Here is an 18,709-nt window from a genome sequence, read left to right as displayed (position 1 = left end):
GTACGAAAAATACATGAAGTGCAGTTGAACTTGGCATCGTCTACAAACCAGTGTTGATGCTGGGAAAAAAGACCTTTAGTCATAATAAACACCTGCCAAGGGGGCTCATTTTCCCCATTATGTCACTGTACCTTAAATAAATACCCCGATAATAGTTTCACAATTATATTATGACTGATTGGCCTATCCTGAGGATTTGACAATCACATTGGCATCATAATCCTGGTGGTGTGACTACCTGAAATGGCTAATGGTTACAGTCCCATGGCCAATAAGTAATCCAGTACAAAACCTTCCATAAAAACACAACTTTCACACCCAGACAAATCCTAATAAGAAGTGTACTTTGATGTTGCTGCTTGACAGACCAGATTATCACCTTCTGGTGTGATATTGAGATGCTTATGATGCACTTGGTTTATTTAGGACCTACATTGAATATCCAACACAAACCCAAACATAAGTTTTTTTATTCAAGTATTAAAATGTAAAGCACATTGTTCTGAATATCAATAAAGTACGAATTAACACAATTATAAAATCAAAACTGCAACTTTTCCATAACAATCGACTTGTAAGACGAGTCATCTCTCTGAATATACATTATCCTGGCTTCTCCTTTATCATGTAATGCATAGAAATGTTTGCACAGTAGTTTAAGCAAACTACAATCCTGTGTCCCAAAAAATATTTCAGTTGGTCCCTCAACTAAAATACAAAGAGGATGGAAACAATCATAAATAATAACATTATTTAATGTATAGATGTAACCAGTCAAGATAATGACAATTTTACCACTAGCCAAGCAGGTTACTGCACTCAGCAAAGCACAACTACAGCCTTATCAATACCAAAGGGTTCTTCAGCATTTCAGCTAGAGAAAGAGTTTATGAAGGAGAAGCTAATTTGATATACATTAGCATACAAGTAGTCTTGAGCTGTGCAGCATTTGTTCTTCAAGCCAAATAGCACAGCTACAAACATAAGACCATTTATTTATCAAATAATAAACCTTAACAGCTGATTCATTGGTTATATCATGCATGATTTTTTTTTTTTTTATCAAAAGTGAATATAAGAAAGGCACAACAAAATGAGATCAGTACCCCACCTAAATCAAGTGACCATTCCTGCAACATTTACTTTATTTTTTCAATGTGTTCTGTTGATTATATAGTTTGACGTTAACAGTAACCTCATTTTAAATGAATATGTTAGCAGGCTCTTAATCTGACTGGGACAGAGGAATAGTTATCTAAGGAGCATTTGTGCGTTTCATTTGGTTTAAGTGGTCTATATGCCCTTTTAATTTGACATCATCATAAATCTGGAAACAATATCAATAACTAAGGTAATGGGCCAAACATCTGTGAGGAATCTTGAAATAACAGGTTTCTGATCTTTTTTTAAAAAATCACTGGGGAAATGATTCATGTTTGACATTATTTGACAAGTCATGTTTAACATTCTATTCCTTCTATTTCAATAAAAACGGGGGGAAACAAACACCACAGGTAAATGATGACCTCAACATGTAGCCACAAAGCTAACATCTGATGGCTGTTTGCTCTGAGCCCTCCTCCACAGAGGAAACAATGAGCATGACCAAAAAACGAAACTACCGTACCAAAGTGCCTGTGAGTGCTTTAGATTGCAGTAACTTTAGAAAAGGGAAATTCCACTGAAGAAGTGCTATTCTGCTCCATAACCCAAGTACTATGCTTACAGTTAGTAGCAATAAAATTAGACGCAAACTCAAAAACATTTCTGGGGAAATAAATCAAATAATGTGTGCTTGTGAGAAATAAGCAAATCCCCAGAGTACAAATAAAGGATAATATCACAGAAATGTCTTAATAACATAAATCTTGAATTTCTTAAACAATAGAGAAGTACAATGAATTTCAACATGTCACAATGCTCTGAAATAAACACATTAGAAATCAACCCTATTGCCCCAAAAAACAAGTAAAATAATGCATGTTACAGGACTGTGCTGCACTCAGTATTTTCTTCCACATGAGATGGGGTTAATCTGAATTCTAGAGGAAAAATTAATGAACAGAGGAACAACTGGTGGAGTGTTATGGGATAGTCTGCAGCATTAGATTGCCTGGTGTAGAGGGCTAAGTCTTCAGCCATCCTTAAGGGAATGGCAGTCTCAGAGCACAACCTGTAGTCAGGTCAAAATCACCGCAAAGACACTCACAAAGTTCTATAAAGACTTGAAAGAGTCTGTCAGGTCCATTGCTGTCAGTCTGCAGTGATACCTTTCTCTCTGAGCTCCTCTGTCACTCGAACCAGGTAAGTGGGGTCTGGGTACCCAAAGCTGTCAAGAGAAATGAAAAAACTATTACTGTGTCTGTGTGAGCTCTGGCTGCATAAGGGGCCATGCAGGCAAGGACATCAACTGACAGCATTTCCATGTCATGAACTAAAATTACATCTGTCAGTCTTTTCTGGGCTTTTTTTTTTAAGGTACCACAAACAAAAAGAGTGAGAGTGGTCGAGAATAATACAAAAATCAAATGTCTGTGGTCATTCAAGTCCAGCTGAAAAGCTCATACGTACCAGCGGGGCCCACCCCATATTGAGGTCTTATGGTGAATGTCATTCCAGGTGATGACATTTTGCATGCCCGTAGTCATGGAGGTACCGATGGTGAAGATAAGGCGCTGTTCGAAAGCCCGGCGCAGCAGACCCAGCACACGGTTCCCCTCAGGGCTGTCAGGGAGGTAGGCCACACGGTCTGTTCCTGGGTACCGAACACCTGGGTTGGGATGTTCTGGCTGTTAGCAACAAAGCAGTTTAAGCAGGATTAGCTGACAGGCACATTAATGACCTTCAACAACTGAATTACAATTTCTATTCCCAAAGACAATAAAAAGGAACCTTGAATATTGCCATACAAGCAATACATTCCCTCATTGAAAGGCCTACCACTAATTTTACTCATAAAGCTCATTTCACACTACTTGTTGGCAGAAGCACTTAAACCTGTAAACGTGGTCTGATTTAGGTCTTCTGCATAATGATTTTGTGTGTGTGTGTGTGTGTGTGTGTGTGTGTGTGTGTGTGTGCTTTCATTTCAAAGCTGCTTTGCTTGAAACTACTACAAAACAGTCTGGCAACTACATGAAAGAACACTTCAGTAGAGTAGTTAGCAGCTGGATGAATAAGGTTTTGTTCATGAGGTTCCTTGAGTGTTAAGACAATCTCATTTGTGTGACTATTTAGTGTGTAGTCCGTCTATTCATGTTTTTCACAAATTTCCCCACTGTGGGACAATAAAGGTCTATTATTATTATTATTATTTTTTAGTCTTGTATTGAAACAATTTTCTGACAAAGTGGAACAGTCTTTAGTAGCAACATTGATGTTGTGGTGTGTGTGTGTGTGTGTGTGTGTGTGTGTGTGTGTGTGTGTGTGTGTGTGTGTGTGTGTGTATGGTGCATGCATGCGGTGATAATGCGCCAGTTTGGGAGCACATCAACAAAGACAGGGAAGAACAGGCATATAATTCTCACAGTTGTAAATACAAGCCTTTGTTACTGAAATTATACAGCAAATAGACTTTTTGTAGGTCATGCTTTTTATCAAAAGCAATGCCATTTGAGCATGAGACTTAGTACAACAGGTTTTGAGTATAGATGTTTCCATGATGTTCATGGAACAGTTTGGAAAAAAAGGAAGTATTGCACCAACAAAGAGGCACCTGATTATCTAAAAAATTTAATGTAATACTAAATATATACATAAGACTATAAAAGTCCAAATCATTTTGATTTTGGTCAAATTAAGACACTTATGCTTAAATGTGTGTATTTTTTATCATAGTATTCAAAACCTATTCAATTCTAACATGTGAGTAAATTAAACCATCTGCATTATTTCTCCAAAACGAGTCCAAGTCTTAATGAAGCCATATATTATCAGGAAATTACTTTAGCAGCAATGAGTGGCACTTATGGAGTGCAACACTTTCCATCTGTGTGTACTCACCGCCTGCAAGCCAGGAGGGAAGCTGTAGATGATGCAGACACACCCGTAGCCTTCATGGCCAGAAAGCTCCAAGTCAGGATCTCGCTCTACAATCATCGTACCGTTGGCAGGCTGGTTTCCAATCAGTTTGCCGTACACTAGTCGACATACAGGACACGCTTTCTTCACTTTAAAGGCTTGATCCAGGCAAAAGCGACAGAAAGAATGGCCACACCTCTCCAGGGTAGTCTTGTCCACAATGTCTCCCATGCAGATTGAACAGGTTTTGTTGTCCTCGGCCTCATTATGTGAAGCCATGCTGGGGTCCATGTCCTGTCTCTGGGTTGTCTCATGGAGCATGACACAGGCCTCCTCATCGGCCGGCTTCCTGAACCTCTGCTGTTGTCTCTGAGAGCGACGAGGCTGAAGAGGTGGAGGCTGAAGCAGGCTCCCCTCATTGTTTGGTTCCAGGACCCCCACACAAGGTAACAGGGCTCTCTTCCTTCTGGGCCCCCCCTCCTGTTTGCTCATTTCTTTCCGGGCACAGCGGCATAAGTCAATGAAGGCTTTTCGAGTCTCGCTGGAGATGGGTCCATCCATCACACAAGCTCCAGGGCTCCTGGAGCCTTCTACTGGCTGCAGCCTCACAGCGCAGCAGCCCCCCCTTTCTCCTCGCCTAATGATACCAACACTCATTCCCTGCTTCTGCTGGAAGTCAATGAGCCAGGGCCGCCCAGCTGCAGCCAGGTAATCCCACACTGCCTGTGAAACCAGTACTTCATCACTGCCCTGGCCAGCACGCACACTCATCTCATCAGAAGAAACTGCACAGTGAGGCACAAAAAGTCATCAGCTCATTAGTGTACGATCAAAGGTACTAAAACTAACACAATTTGCACTCCTGTGAACATAAATCTAGGGACCTGTTCCATAAAACATGTTAAGGATTAAAGTCTGAGACATGATTGGAATCAACCTAACACATCAGACAGTTCCATAAAGGTCATTTAAGATTATCTTCCAGGATTAATTCAAGATAAATGTGTGTACACAATATTCTCAGGCAGCCAAAAAGGTGATCATCAATCTGAGGATATCTATATGATAAGGATAATAGAATATGGCTCTAGATAGTAGTCAATATTTTTTTTTTTGCAGTTGTAATTTATCATTATATGGGGAATGATCTGAGTGAGATTTATCAGATATTGTATAAACATGAGTTTACAATCAGATGGCATGTAACCAAACAAAAACTGCATGTCGGTTCATATGGATATATCTATCACCTTATGTATTATTTATTGAAGTTCATTTTATCCAAGCATATTTTCTGACTGATTCCATTCAAGCAATCTGAAAGTGCATCAGAGAATCAGCGATGAAGTGGTGAAACTCATTTTCCATCAGGTTACTGTTTCAGCCTTCTCCTGACTGTCAGTCTCACGTCTCGGCACAAGTTACCACAGCAGATGCGCCTGTATGTTGATCAGAACATGACCAAGTGAAAATAAATCACGGGTTCCCAGAACAAGCCTCTTTTAATCGATCGATTTTACACGTAGATTTGACCCCAGAGATTAAAACATCGATCATAACATATCACAGTTTTCAAAAAAGCCCTACGAGGGAATGATGCTGTCTTTTACGCATCGAGAGTATTTTTTGTTTCTGCCTTGATGGGGTGGTTTTTTTTTTTACTTTATCTTCAAACAGGGCATGCTTTTTGGCAATGCAAATGAAAAGAAAAAACACATACACCAACTATAATGTTTGACAAAGTAAATCTACCATTTCTATATGGATGAAGGTTCGCAGTGGTTGCAGCGCGTCAAAGTAACACACAAACAGGCAGCATCTGCTGAGGCTGTCCAGCTATTCCCACATTCCCACTGTAAACAAAGGAAACTAAACACCATCACAAGCGGGAAAACGTGACACTGACACACACACACGAACACAACAGTCACACGTATTGGTTTCGGTTTCAAAAGGTTACCTTGTGATCCCATAAATTCCTTCAATTGCAAATGAAGCGCCCTGTTGAAGAGAAACAGAGGAAGAGAAGGAAAAAAAAAGCAAAAAGCTGAGGGGTTGGAAGAAACCTGGTCACAGCTGCTCGCTGGTATTTACACCGAAACACTCCGCGAACAGCCAGGGACCACATCCGTGACTTGGACACATGATGTAAGCACATGAGCCTCCGATAGCTCGGTGGTTTGAATCCCGGTTCCCTGACGGATCGCTCACCCTTTTTGCCGTAGCTCGTCGCTGCCCGTCGGGGAGGTTTTGTCGCTGGATTAAAAAACCCGGCGCTCCATCGGAGGAGGCCTTTAATTCCGGTGAACTGCTGCAGGTTATCCGCGGATAATAAGTCTGTAGGAATCAAGACATGCCATCCAAACGCACACGCAACTCATATCTCTTTCAACGGTGCCTCCATGATATGAAAGAAGAAAGCCATCCAAATCTTTCACTTCGTCCCCACTGTGGCCCCTGTTCGTCTAACTCGTACGTCCTTGGACGAGGCGTAACGCGGAGTAAATAGCAGTTCCTCCTTTTATCGGACCACGTCACATGTCTGGTATCTTTCTCCTGTCAGATCATTTGCACTTTCCCCCCTCATTCGGAGTTCGCTTCTCCTCCGTCGGGGCCGTGTCCTTCCGTGTCGTCTGAGCAGGAGCAAACATTAGATTAACGAGGGGACAGGGACCTGCTCGAAAATGTGACCAGGAAGTTCGTCACTGAATTGACACGATTGGCTGACGAATGGTGTGTTAGTGTTTTTGTTTTTGTTGTTGTTGTTGTTGTTTTTAATCCCGAAAGTGATTCATAGTTTCTGTCGTGATGAACAGCCCAACGTTCCGTGCGCGTAAAGCGCACACAAATGTCCAGCCTCGCTCCTTATTACGCAAATAACGGTGTGCTGTCCTGAGATTAGTCAGTGGTGGAAATACAGTAATACTGATAGATAGATAACCCTCACCTCTTACTATCTATCTATCTATCTATCTATCTATCTATCTATCTATCTATCTATCTATCTATCTATCTATCTATCTATCTATCTATCTATCTATCTATCTATCTATCTATCTATCTATCTAGAGCCATCCATCCATCTGTCTGAATATCTGTCCCTCCGTCCATCCATCTCGCTTTATTACTCCATCTACCACTACACCACTAATTCATTCACTGAATCTATTTCCTGAACTATTTTGGTTTTTTTGGTTAAATTTAGAATGTGCTGATGTGACAGCTGGACCTGCCTGTTAAGGCCCATAAATTTTAGATCACACTGTTTTAAGGTGCTTTGGTGAGCAACATTGCACAATATAATTTGCATCATTTCCCTGAATACATGTCATGCTGTGATGTTATTGTATCTTCAGTAGATTTAATTGAAACCTGGCATTGAGCAAAACTTTTTCATCTAACCTCTGGAGATATATAAGAGGCAGCGGTCTTACTCATGAACATTATATTAAAATTGCTGAGTTGGTGAGTGTGTTGTTTTAAAATATCTGTTTGTACTTTCCTCTGTTATCACCTAAACAATAAGAACACCTCATGAGCCATAGACACCAGTTCACAAATGGCCTTTTGTTGTACTGATTATATATTGTTTTAAGGTATCGGTGAATGTCTGCACTCCCACTAGAATATGACTGACTGTGTCAACAGCAGACAAGGTATCTCACACTGTATATGCTGAAATGTGTCATTGTTGTCATGTAAGATGAAAACCACTCCAACATATGTTACATAATTATCATCTATAGAAGAGAATTATGTAAAAATTCAAGTCTGAACATTCATATCAGATTAATGCTGAACCTCATGAGCTTTTACATTTTTTTAAATATAGATCATATAAGTGTTAGGTCATCCAGCTGTGAATCAGAGAATGAAGTCAGACACCCACAGCTGCTACAGTAGTGTCATTAAGGGGTTGCTGCATGAGTCAGTGTATGAAGGGTTACTCCATGAGTCACTATTTGGAGCAGCTCGTGTCCAGTTGGAATCGTCATCCTCTTATGTCTTTGCTATTCAAAAGTTAAGCTCAAATTAAACCTTGAAAAGGATTACACAGCTCTATAATATATTGTATATGCAAATTAGAAAGTATATGTTGGTAAATAAATTCACCTCACAAAATGAACACAAACAACCTTAAACTATGTGCTATGTGATTTTTGTGGACCGTATGTGCATTGTCACATAAAAGTATAAAATAAGTTGGATCCATTTTTCCATCTTTGTAATATTTCCATTTGAAGTTACAGAAACTGTTTCCATATGAAACATATGAATATGAACTTGACTGAGACTGTGAAAGGAATCATTACAATCTGATTCTTGAGCAAACTTTTCAAACTGAGTAAAGTGTGGTCTGCTGGACCACATTGAATTTGGCATCAATAATGCAATAATAATAACATAATTTATCAAAAATACATCCAAGTTATGGCTCACTGTCTGCCAGAGAGTCAGAAAAAAGAACGACATCGCATAATTTTTAATTCCTTATTTTAATGACATTGAAGCCAGGGCACTCCTGAAGGTAATTCACAATCATAGTTCAATGAAAGTTTGCAGCTGCTTTCATTGGTTAATTTATAAGTTATAAGGATGATTCTTCCTTAGTGCTATTCTCCCACTTTCTCTATTAACATATGACAGACTCCGTGCTGTATAGACAGTTCTCCCCTCTCTTCTTTTGTTCAAGTCTACCTCTTGAGGAGGTTCCTATATGTAACAGCAGATTTTCCCCCACAAATTTGCTTAGTAATTCATCTGTTACAGGTTATTGTCCATCCCTTACCCTCTTGGAAGAAGCGATAGTTGTCATATACCATATGTGCACAGCTACATTTTTATAAGAACCTGTTCTTAAGCTAAGCTTCACTCTGATATTATGGCTGAGAACAATACTGATGAGGCATCTGTTGGGTTAGGTGGGTGACAATAAAGCCATGGAAGGAGATGATTTGGCATCGCTGCATCTGTTTGTCTTTCTTGACAAAATCATCATCAACCAGGGAAGAAGATGAGTTAATGAGAGGACTACCATGACTAACAATGTGAGTATTAACTTGTTGCATTTCCTTTCATATGGTGTCATTATTTACTCTACTAAATTCAGCAGAGCGCACACATAAAAGCAGAAGGTTGAAGCAGGAAGGGCATCCAGAGTAAAACATTTTGCCAAATAAATATGAATGTTCATCGAAATGGAAAAAGGATGACAGGCTGTGGCAACCCCTGTAACAGGACAAGCCAAAAGGATATGATGGCGACCCATGCTGTCTTACCCGCTAGAGCGGTTCTTTCTTGTTTTTTTACTGAGCGGACTGTAATTTCATCTGTACTGTATGTTGTGCCTATATTGTACACTTGATAATAAAGTTGACTATGACTCTGACAATGAAAGGAAGTTTTTACAATTACTTACAATATGATTATTATTAATATTGCATTTCCTGTCATATGGTGGTATGAATTTACTCTGCCAAATGAGAGGCAGTGGCTCAGTGGTAGCGCGCACAGTAGAGCGGGTCATCCTATGATTTAAGATTGGCGGTTCGATTCCCACTCCCACCCAAAAACACCCGGAGTGTGAGCTGACAGTGGGAGGCGTCAGCTCACCTCCAAAGTACTGCCGAGGTGCCCTTCAGCAAGGCACTGTCCCCTTTACAAATTGCTCATGAAGGGCACTCCACAAAGGGGCTGCCTGCCACGCTACCTCCCTGTATGCTACAGGGGCCTGTACTCACTAATATGTATGCATGTGTTTGAACCACTAACTAGAGTGTGCATTCTTAATTTCCCTTCGGGGATCAAATCGGTATATAATTATTTTTTTTTATATTTAAAACAAAAATCAAGAATCAAATGTACACTGTGTATATGTTATCAGTCTACCAGTAAGCAGGAACAATAATAATTATACAAAGTCTATTGTTGAATTGTCCTTTGATAAAGTGTATTTATTTTATTTTACATTATCAATGAAGATGTCTGTTCTGTCACATAAGCATGTACACCAGTATGGTCAATATCCTTCCTCCATCCTTTTCAATACTAAAAATAAGTATTTCAAAATATCTACACTTTTCATGTTTTTATTCACATAACTACATCTATTAGACACACAGTTGTCTTTTCCTTTGCTCTTACAGTACAACACTCCTCAGCCTGAGTACTCCCTCTAGAATTGCCCCCTGCCGCCCTTGCCCCATGTGCATGCGCAAACTACGAATCTAAGTATGGCGACGGAATGACTAACCATAAAATCAGTCTCACTGGCTAGTGCTTCTTATCCTGGTTGGTGGATTGGTTGAATTTAGTCAGGAGGGTGATCATTGGTCAGAGTCAACGTGGATCTATCAAAGCAGGCCAATCAGAAAGCAGAGGCGGGCACGTCACGGCGTCGATGACGTTGGACTTGTAAAGCCGTTAACGCCGGAAGGTGTGCTGCGTCACGAGAGATCAAGGAAATCTCGCGATGCTGACCAAACATTACAATTAACTGTTTAGGTTTCAGTGAACATTTTACGGGAACCAGAGCTAAGTAACACTAAGTCGTAGTCCAACGAGGGAGTTTAATTGCTTAAACAATGACGATGTAAGTGCTAGGTGTACCTGCTAGTCGCTGATTAGTCGCTGCGTTTGCTAGTCATGGTAATTTGTACTGCTGATCATCCAGATGAAATTAGCTCAAGGAGCTAAACCTCACGCTTTCCGAATAAACCTGTGCAGCTGTAAAAACTATTATTCAAACCCATAAATTATTGCAAATACAGTGACAGCTTTTTAACTTCCAACTGGAAAACTTCTTCCTTGTTTTGTACGTGTACTTTTCGGCGCACCTATCAGGCTAACATGGCGAGGGTAACGGGAACATTAGCACTTGACATGGTGGCTAACGTGAGCTAATGCCAGAACTGGAGTCCCTTCCAGTCTAGTTGTTACGGTCTGACTGTGGGTCGCATGCTATTTATTATACAGTAGCGTTGTTTCTCGAAATGGTACTCTGACCATGTGGGTTCTGATATTAAGAGATATATAGATACTTTTATTGATCAGGAGGGAAATCTGGGTTAGCAGTTTGATGACAGGGCTTATCCTTATCCTTGATAAAGATTTAGCTAATGCATTTAGTTTGGTTAAATTCTCAAGGATACTTGTACCATTGATGTAGAGTGGAGAGGACAACCTTAACGGAATGCACTATAGACATCCGATTTAAAATCACCATCGCTGGCTGTTAAAATGTTGTAACCCAAAGTAAATTAAGTTTCAGTAACTACTGCATAAATTTTACTGAATAAAAAAAAAAGAAAAAAGAATCTACTGTCATTTATTCCCTTTGAATAGGCAGCCTGCCGCAGCGAAGTGGTACGACACCAGGGAGTCTGTTTATATAGAGTTCTGCGTGGAGGACAGTAAAGAAGTGCAAGTGAATTTTGACAAAACCAAAGTTGAGTTCAGGTAAGTTGCATTAATCACACATTAAATGTGAGTAAGTGATGTCTTATTTGGAAAAACTGACCAAAATCCCATTTCTCAAAAGTAATTTTAGAGACAAGCTTATCCTGAAAATACTTTTTTTTATTTATTTTTAAAAAAAAGGTGATGTATAGTCTAGTGTGTGAATGATGAAATAAAATGGTTGTTATGTTTCAAATCAATTCCAGAAAATATGACAGTTTTTCTTTTCAATTTACAGCTGTGTCAGTGGGAAAGATGATAATAAACACAGGAATTCATTCGACCTGTTTGGAGAGATTGATCCCAAAGTACGTGTCTCACATTAATGCACGACTGAAGTTCTTACACACTTACTGTCCTTCAAATGCTTCATCATGCACACTTTTATACAGGGGTCAACACAGAAGCGCACTGACAGGTGTGTGTCATGTTGTTTACGGAAAGCAGAGGCTGGGATATCATGGCCACGACTTTGCAAAGACAAGGCGAAGGTAACTTAAATTCATTAGAGAATCACTTGTAATTTCATGTATGAACTTGAAACAGTAATAATTCCTGCTAACACATTCGTTCAGTCTCACAATTAAATACTTATATAATATTTTATATTTGGTATATTGATTTTATATTTGAATTTGAATGCAAGTCTCAAAACTTGAGACTTGAAGCTCCCACACACTAACTTGCAAAATAATTATCTGATGTAAGTCTTGTAAAGCAATGAATAGTACAGTATCCTGTTTTTCTCATTGAATATCTTGGAATTCTCTTGTGAAATTTGAGAAAAAAGTGCATATTTTTGAAACTCTTTTCCCAGACCCTAGAGTCACTGTACTAAGTAGTTTGTTCTGTCTTATTTCACATGTTATAAACAGAGTCATAGCATGATAAACCTATCATGTATGTAAGAGTAACATTAAAGACAACTATAAAGAATTTTAGCCTGTTTGTGAGCAAGCCACACAAATCCTTAATTTTAGTGCAGCATTTAATTTAAGTTGTAACTTGTTGAGTGGAATCTCAAAGAGCACCATCTAGTGCTCCTGATGCTAAATGTAAGAATCCAGACACCATGTGCTTCATATCAGGCCATTTTTACATCTGCCTTGTTTAGTCTAAACTTTCAGACTTTTCATATTGATCCTAACTAAAATACAGCTGTACCAAATCCCATGCACATTAAAACCCTGCAAAAGCAGTGTTACTAACCAGAGGTTACGACATTTATGCTGATGCCATAGACACTGGATCGCATGCTGTTGGACTGTGGAACATAATATACTGCTAAACCCTTTGGAGAAGCAATTTGGTATTGGGGGATGGTTCTTTCCTGGTTTAATTGTTATCTATCAAACAGAACCCAACATGTACTGTATATTACAGCAATACTGTTTCTGCTCTCTCTGAAGTAAAGTTTGGTGTACCTCAGGGCTCAACACTGTTTTCTATCTACTTTATTTGGTTCCCCTTGTTGATATTATTCACAAATATGAAGTTAAATTCCACTGCTACGCTGATAGCACACACCTAGATCTACCTGTGAAGCCAAACCTTCAAATTCTATATCTTCAAACTTAAAAAATGGTTTAACTCTTTTTTTTTTTTTTTTTTACAAAATTGGGCTGTTAGTTATTAGACTGACTAAATGTGATTATATGATTGAGGATGTCACTTAATATTGATGGCTGCATTATTTCTGGAAGCACAACTGTCAGGTTGTCCAGTATGTGGCTCCCAGACTCCTGGCAAAAGCTAGAAAACATGGTTATTTAACCATGTTAACCATTTAATCAGTACAAGAATGAGTTTAAAGTTCTTTTAGCATATAAAGCCTAGCGTGGACTTACAAAAAGTTACTCATTGACTTATACCATACATACCAGTCCCTCTGTTATGTTGAGGTCATGCCATCTTTTAACTGAAGAATCACTTCAGAACATTTGCTTACCATGCACTTTACCTCTGGAATACACTCCCAGTACAAGAAGCAAGTTCCATTGAAGTTTTGAAAACGAGGATGAAAAACCAATGCTGTTTAACTTGAAGGCAGTATTTAGTACCACCCCTTTTCAACCATTATTTGACATTGGATTTTTTAGTGTCCTAATTTTTATTGGATTTTTATCTTTATTGTATTTTACTTTTACAGTCAAGTGTATCATGACTGTGATGCATGGTGACTTGGCAATTTAAATAAACTAAATTGTGCTTTTTAAATGCTAAATATTGCCTTAAAACCTAAATTTGTCTTCTTAGTTCACCTGGCTGTCTGTGGATTTCAGCAATTGGAAAGACTGGGAAGATGAGCTGCATGATGATGTGTCAGGTTTTGATAAGTTCTCAGAGGTAAGCATGTTGAACACTTACACTGCGTGAGTTTTTACAGATGTCTTTAGTTTTGTGTGTTTACCACTGTCCATTTCACCAGATGATGAACACCATGGGAGGAGTCGACATGCCTGATTTTGACGATGCAGATGATGAGGTATGTTTTTGGATATATATTATTTTTAGGTTTGCCAATTTTGTCCTGTGAAGTAACATTTGAAGACTCATCCTTCTTTTTGTTGCTTTTTTTCTTTTTTTACAGCAAGAGTCTGTAGACAGTGACAATGGTGGTAAGTATTAGTCGTAAAACAAAAACACAAAAGCTGAGAAAACAAATGTTCATTATTGAATCTGTTAAATAAGATATAAAATGTCTGGAAAAACATCATCTGATCTACATACTGTATATGGTAAAGCTGTGTTTTTTATTTTTATTTTTTTTGATGAAAAATTAACTGAATTCAGTGAGAGCGAGGAGTTAGACCCTGCAGAGCAATCATAAGTATCCTGTTGGACTTGTTTGTCTGTTAAGGCACTTTGAAATGTCTGCTGATGTGATTCAGCGCTTTACAAATAAAGGTTGATTGATTGATTATTACCATGCCTCCGAAAAAGATGCAAAAGTTAGAGAAAAAGCAAATGACCATGAGTGTTTTCCTGAATAAAAAAGAATCAAAACTTAATGAAGAGACAAAAGAGACAGATGTTACTGACAGATATTACTGAAATTTGTGTTGAGAAGGCTCAGTCAGCTTGGTGCAGTGTCCACAGGAGAATATATGAATTAAAGGCGTAGAAAACTACTGAGTGAAAAACAAAAGTGAAACAAAAACTGTATTACATCTTTATTTCTAAAATTATATTTTTAATGACTACAAGGCTTTAAAATTTTGATAAAACTAATAAATAATTTTTTTCTTCTTCTTAAACATTTATGACATTGTTACTAATAAAATAATTTAAATTAACAGTTTTAGTTTTTATATTGTACTATTGGCAAAACCTAATCTTTGCATACGCTTCTATCCTATCTTGTTATTACTTTTGGGATGCATACATTTCATATTGGGATTCACAAATCTTACTTGAAGCGCATCCCAGGGATGCACAACTTTGAGGTAACATTAACTCTGAGTGTCTATTCCCCTTTGTTTCTTGGCCCAAGCAGTACTCTCACCTCTGTCAGTAGTGGTTTCTTCACATCATCTGGACCATGAAAGCTTCATTCACACAGTCTTTTCTTAACAGATAATGATGAGATTTGTCCACTATTTGGACCCTGTAAAGCATTTCTGTAGGGTAAAATTTACATTAACTTCAAAATTGAATCACGATCATTTCTTTGAGTAACAGTTTCCGGTTTTTAGACCTATACAGTACACTTAAGGGTCCACAGTAATATACTGACCTGCTCCAAGTATATCAATCTGTATGACCCTGCACATATTTTTATTTTTTCTCTCTTCCAGACATGCCTGGCCTAATTTAGATGAATATGGATGCCACCTCAATAGTAAATGAATAAGTTGGTTTAAAGAGACTAGTCCTACGTTGTCAGCCACGTTGGAGAAGAAACCTCATCACTCTAGGCAGTTTCCATGCGAGACCTTGACATGGGGCGACCGTTGGATACAGAAATGCACAGAGATCCATAGTGACATGCTGTGGTGTGCTTTGCTGTTCTATTCTGCATGGACGATTCTGTTCAAATGAAAATATTGATGTTCACTAACTTCGATTACTGTAATTGGATGTGCTGATGTTTTAAACTTTCTCACTTTTTTTTTGCAATGCAACATGTGCTTAAATAACAAACATGAATTTAGGAATATCAAGGAAGGAAAAAAAATAATGTGAAATGCCTATTTTCCATAAAAGACATTTTTTCTGACAAACAGTTCCTTTTATATCTTTTATTGCCCATATTTTGTTTGAAAAGCAGTAATTCTCTTTCCTAGGAGCCATGTTGATGTCTCAATGGGATACACCCCTTGTGCATATTATTAGTGGCACTTGCGTTAATATGCCAGTCAGGAGGGGCATGCAGTCATAATGTCTGCTTCAGCTCTTCACCATATGTACACCAGATGGCTGCATCCCTTGTCATTTACTCAGTGATGCTTTAAAATCACGCTACCTTTCACCAGTTTTTAAACTGACGAGCTGAAGTGTCCTCAGATCGAATACCTCAGTCACCGGAAACTAGCTGAAGTCAGAGGTCTGGCTGCCTTCAGCTCATTCTGGTCTGTCTCTGAATAGTTGCGTATTTTAGCAAGCTGACAGATTTCACCAGCTGCTAGTAATGGTCTGTCTCTGGCAAAAGTCTGGTCTTCAAAAAGAAAACTAGTCTCCCACTTGTCAGTGGAATGCTTCACCTCTACTGTGCACATCCAGGTATAACTGTACCTGGCAACACCTAAGTCGTCTCCTCACACCTTTGAAGAGGAGCCACAAATGCACGTTTATCAAATTTTAGGTGGAGAGAAAATTCCCCTTTTAGGAAAGTGGAAAAGTTGCGTTGTGGGCATGTTATACAATCTCTTTGGCCCCTAATGGTTCTATATGTTGGATTTTGCATCTCTAAACTTTGCTCATGTGATTCTATGTCAATTGGGCTCAGTCATGCTTAAGGACGGCAGTAGCTTAGTCCAGTAGGTCTTGGGGACTGGAAGTTGACTGGTTCAAGACCATCATGGACCAAAAAGGAAAAAATGAAATAATTGGATTTTTCTGCAGAGCTCTGGCTACCAACCATGCACTCAGACCTGGTGAAATGTGCTTCTGAAAATATGCACAATGAGAATCCCATCTCAGGACATCACACTGACACTACTCAGAACACCAGAACTACAAGATTAAAAGTCAAGTTCCATCATGTGCTATTCCAATAATTCCCATCTTTTTTAGATTTCAATATTTCAAATAAACAGGATGTGCTTGTGCAATTTGCAGTTTGTTCTTTATTTTCAGGAGGAAAATGTTTATATGCAGGCATAAAAGATATTTTTTCTGACAAAAAATGTTTATATCTGCATAAAAGACATTTTATGCAGGCATAAAAGACTTGTTATATGCTGAAAAGTCTGGTTCTGATCACCAGACTTGTCAGTATAAAATATATTGCACATTATAAGTATTACTTCCAGAAAAATCAGGTTATCAGAGGTTTTCCTACCTATTAAATCTGTACTGATCATTGTGTCTTTCAGACCAAGTAATACAAGATCAAATTTTGAAGCATTTCTTTTTAAATATCTCAGAAAATTCTTGATTATGTGAGTTTTCACCAAACCAAAATAGTCACATACTATTCCACTACAAATTCTTTGCATCTTCCCTGGCAGTTTCCTCACTGATAAGGTGTGAGTCAAAAATAGATTTATGTCTTTTAAAAAAAAACAAATTGTGCAAATACTGTCTATCCCTGTCTGCTAAATGTAATCTTAATAATGGCTGAATTTTAATTCTACACAGCTAATATAATTTGTGCAAAAAACATTTTTTAAATATTCACAAAAACTAAGAAAATGGAATGAGATGGCCCTTTGAAACCACTGTACAGTGCTAATACTTCAGGAAGCCCTTCTAACATCAGAAGACATTTTATGGGCTTTCCATCCTGTCTGCAGTTTTATACGTGGTGCACATAGGGAAATGGGAGATCTTTGTGTTGTTTCTGGCCTAATTTTGCTATGTGTGATTTCTCAAAACAAGACAACTACTTCACATACTTACAATCACAGATGTACTAAGTAAGGGCCATAGATTGTAATACAACGGATGACAATCTGCCATGTCAGTGGTTTCTTTAATTAAAGTATGCTTTGCTATACCTACTTCTGAGCCAATCATAGCTTATACAGAATTTTATATTTTTTCATCATGTGCTCTGCAGTAAATAGATTCACTACTGTGTTGAGTGAAGGCAAAAGGTTTAGTGTGATTTGTTCAGATGTGTTTTAATGTGTCAGCAGTCTGGACCGAGGCAACAAGAAAACACCATGCAAGCACCTTTTTGACATCCTCTCGAACAAAACTAAATGGTAGGCTTAAACCCACAAAAGGTGGCTTATCACTGATGCGGAGTGTCGTGAGAGGGGCATAATTCATTACAATAGAACAGCAGCAACCGGAAAACTGAAACCGTCAGAATAAGGACAAGACCAGTTCTAATATTCTGCAAAATGTATTCATGTTCCACGTGTTTAAAGTATAAGATTAAAACCAATCTAGACCTCAGGCTGCTGTGAGATTGATTTGCAAAATCACACACATTTTTAAACTTGTCAGGTTCCAAAGTGACACACATGCTGTGAAGCATAAACATGTGTGCTGATAATATGTGCACAGTCCTCTGATACCATTCAAGTAAACTGCCCTCTGGATTATAACAGAGTCCAAACTACTATCACTATGTACTGTTTACTGTACGCAACAACTTTGGGCCAATGGAGGGAAATCCCATGCTATACAGTGATGGCAAGACAAACAGACCATAGAAACCAACAGAAACTGTTAATGCAAGCATGTTGTTTCCATGCATGAAAGGAGAAAAGCACTGATGTCAGCATAATCCTTTCAGAGGACTGCGGCCATCTCGCTCTGGCTGCCCCTGTCAGCAGGATGTTCTAGTGCAGAAGCTCAATGCCAGGCCTGCTCTTCCCTCCTGCTATCCAACCATGGATTTTCCATTGCTTTATCTATCTTGAGCCTCCAAACCCACTAGCGCGCACGCACACACATACACACACACACAAACACACACAAAAACGTGAAACTGCATGATCGGTTCTGTTTTGAACTTAATTTGTAAAGCCCACAGCACGAGAAAAAAATTGAGTAACTGCTTTTAAAATGATTATAAAACAAAACTATGGGTACTGAGTGGAAGTGGAGTGGAAAA

The 18,709-nt window shown here is 38.6% G+C and overlaps 2 protein-coding genes across 8 annotated transcripts; one reads left to right on the top strand and one right to left on the bottom strand.

Annotated features, from left to right (window-relative positions):
* Window positions 1-450: 450 nt before the first annotated feature.
* On the bottom strand, window positions 451-6,648 carry dtx3 (deltex E3 ubiquitin ligase 3). Of its 7 annotated transcripts, XM_068343035.1 has the most exons (6): window positions 5,981-5,995; window positions 5,773-5,873; window positions 5,271-5,459; window positions 4,003-4,805; window positions 2,572-2,789; window positions 451-2,329 (listed from the first exon to the last, which is right to left on the bottom strand). In XM_068343035.1, the coding sequence occupies exons 4-6, from the start codon at window positions 4,789-4,791 to the stop codon at window positions 2,254-2,256; spliced, it is 1,083 nt and encodes a 360-aa protein (XP_068199136.1). In that variant the 5' UTR covers window positions 4,792-4,805; window positions 5,271-5,459; window positions 5,773-5,873; window positions 5,981-5,995; the 3' UTR covers window positions 451-2,253. The 7 variants fall into 7 exon arrangements, 6 of the variants coding, with proteins under 6 accessions (XP_068199136.1, XP_068199112.1, XP_068199106.1 ...); XM_068343011.1 differs by lacking the exon at window positions 5,773-5,873 and having other exon boundaries at window positions 5,981-6,643; XM_068343005.1 differs by lacking the exons at window positions 5,271-5,459; window positions 5,773-5,873 and adding an exon at window positions 6,232-6,643 and having other exon boundaries at window positions 5,981-6,021.
* A 3,806-nt stretch (window positions 6,649-10,454) lies between these two features.
* On the top strand, window positions 10,455-16,751 carry ptges3a (prostaglandin E synthase 3a (cytosolic)). Its single transcript, XM_068343692.1, has 8 exons — window positions 10,455-10,612; window positions 11,365-11,478; window positions 11,717-11,786; window positions 11,871-11,969; window positions 13,735-13,824; window positions 13,907-13,963; window positions 14,069-14,096; window positions 15,276-16,751. The coding sequence occupies exons 1-8, from the start codon at window positions 10,605-10,607 to the stop codon at window positions 15,293-15,295; spliced, it is 486 nt and encodes a 161-aa protein (XP_068199793.1). The 5' UTR covers window positions 10,455-10,604; the 3' UTR covers window positions 15,296-16,751.
* The last annotated feature ends 1,958 nt before the right edge of the window (window positions 16,752-18,709 follow it).

The sequence above is a fragment of the Antennarius striatus genome, chromosome 2 (assembly GCF_040054535.1).
Source record: "Antennarius striatus isolate MH-2024 chromosome 2, ASM4005453v1, whole genome shotgun sequence".
In the NCBI taxonomy this organism is placed as follows: domain Eukaryota; kingdom Metazoa; phylum Chordata; class Actinopteri; order Lophiiformes; family Antennariidae; genus Antennarius; species Antennarius striatus.
Note: the sequence above shows the minus strand (reverse complement) of the source record. Positions and strands in the feature narration are given on the sequence as shown.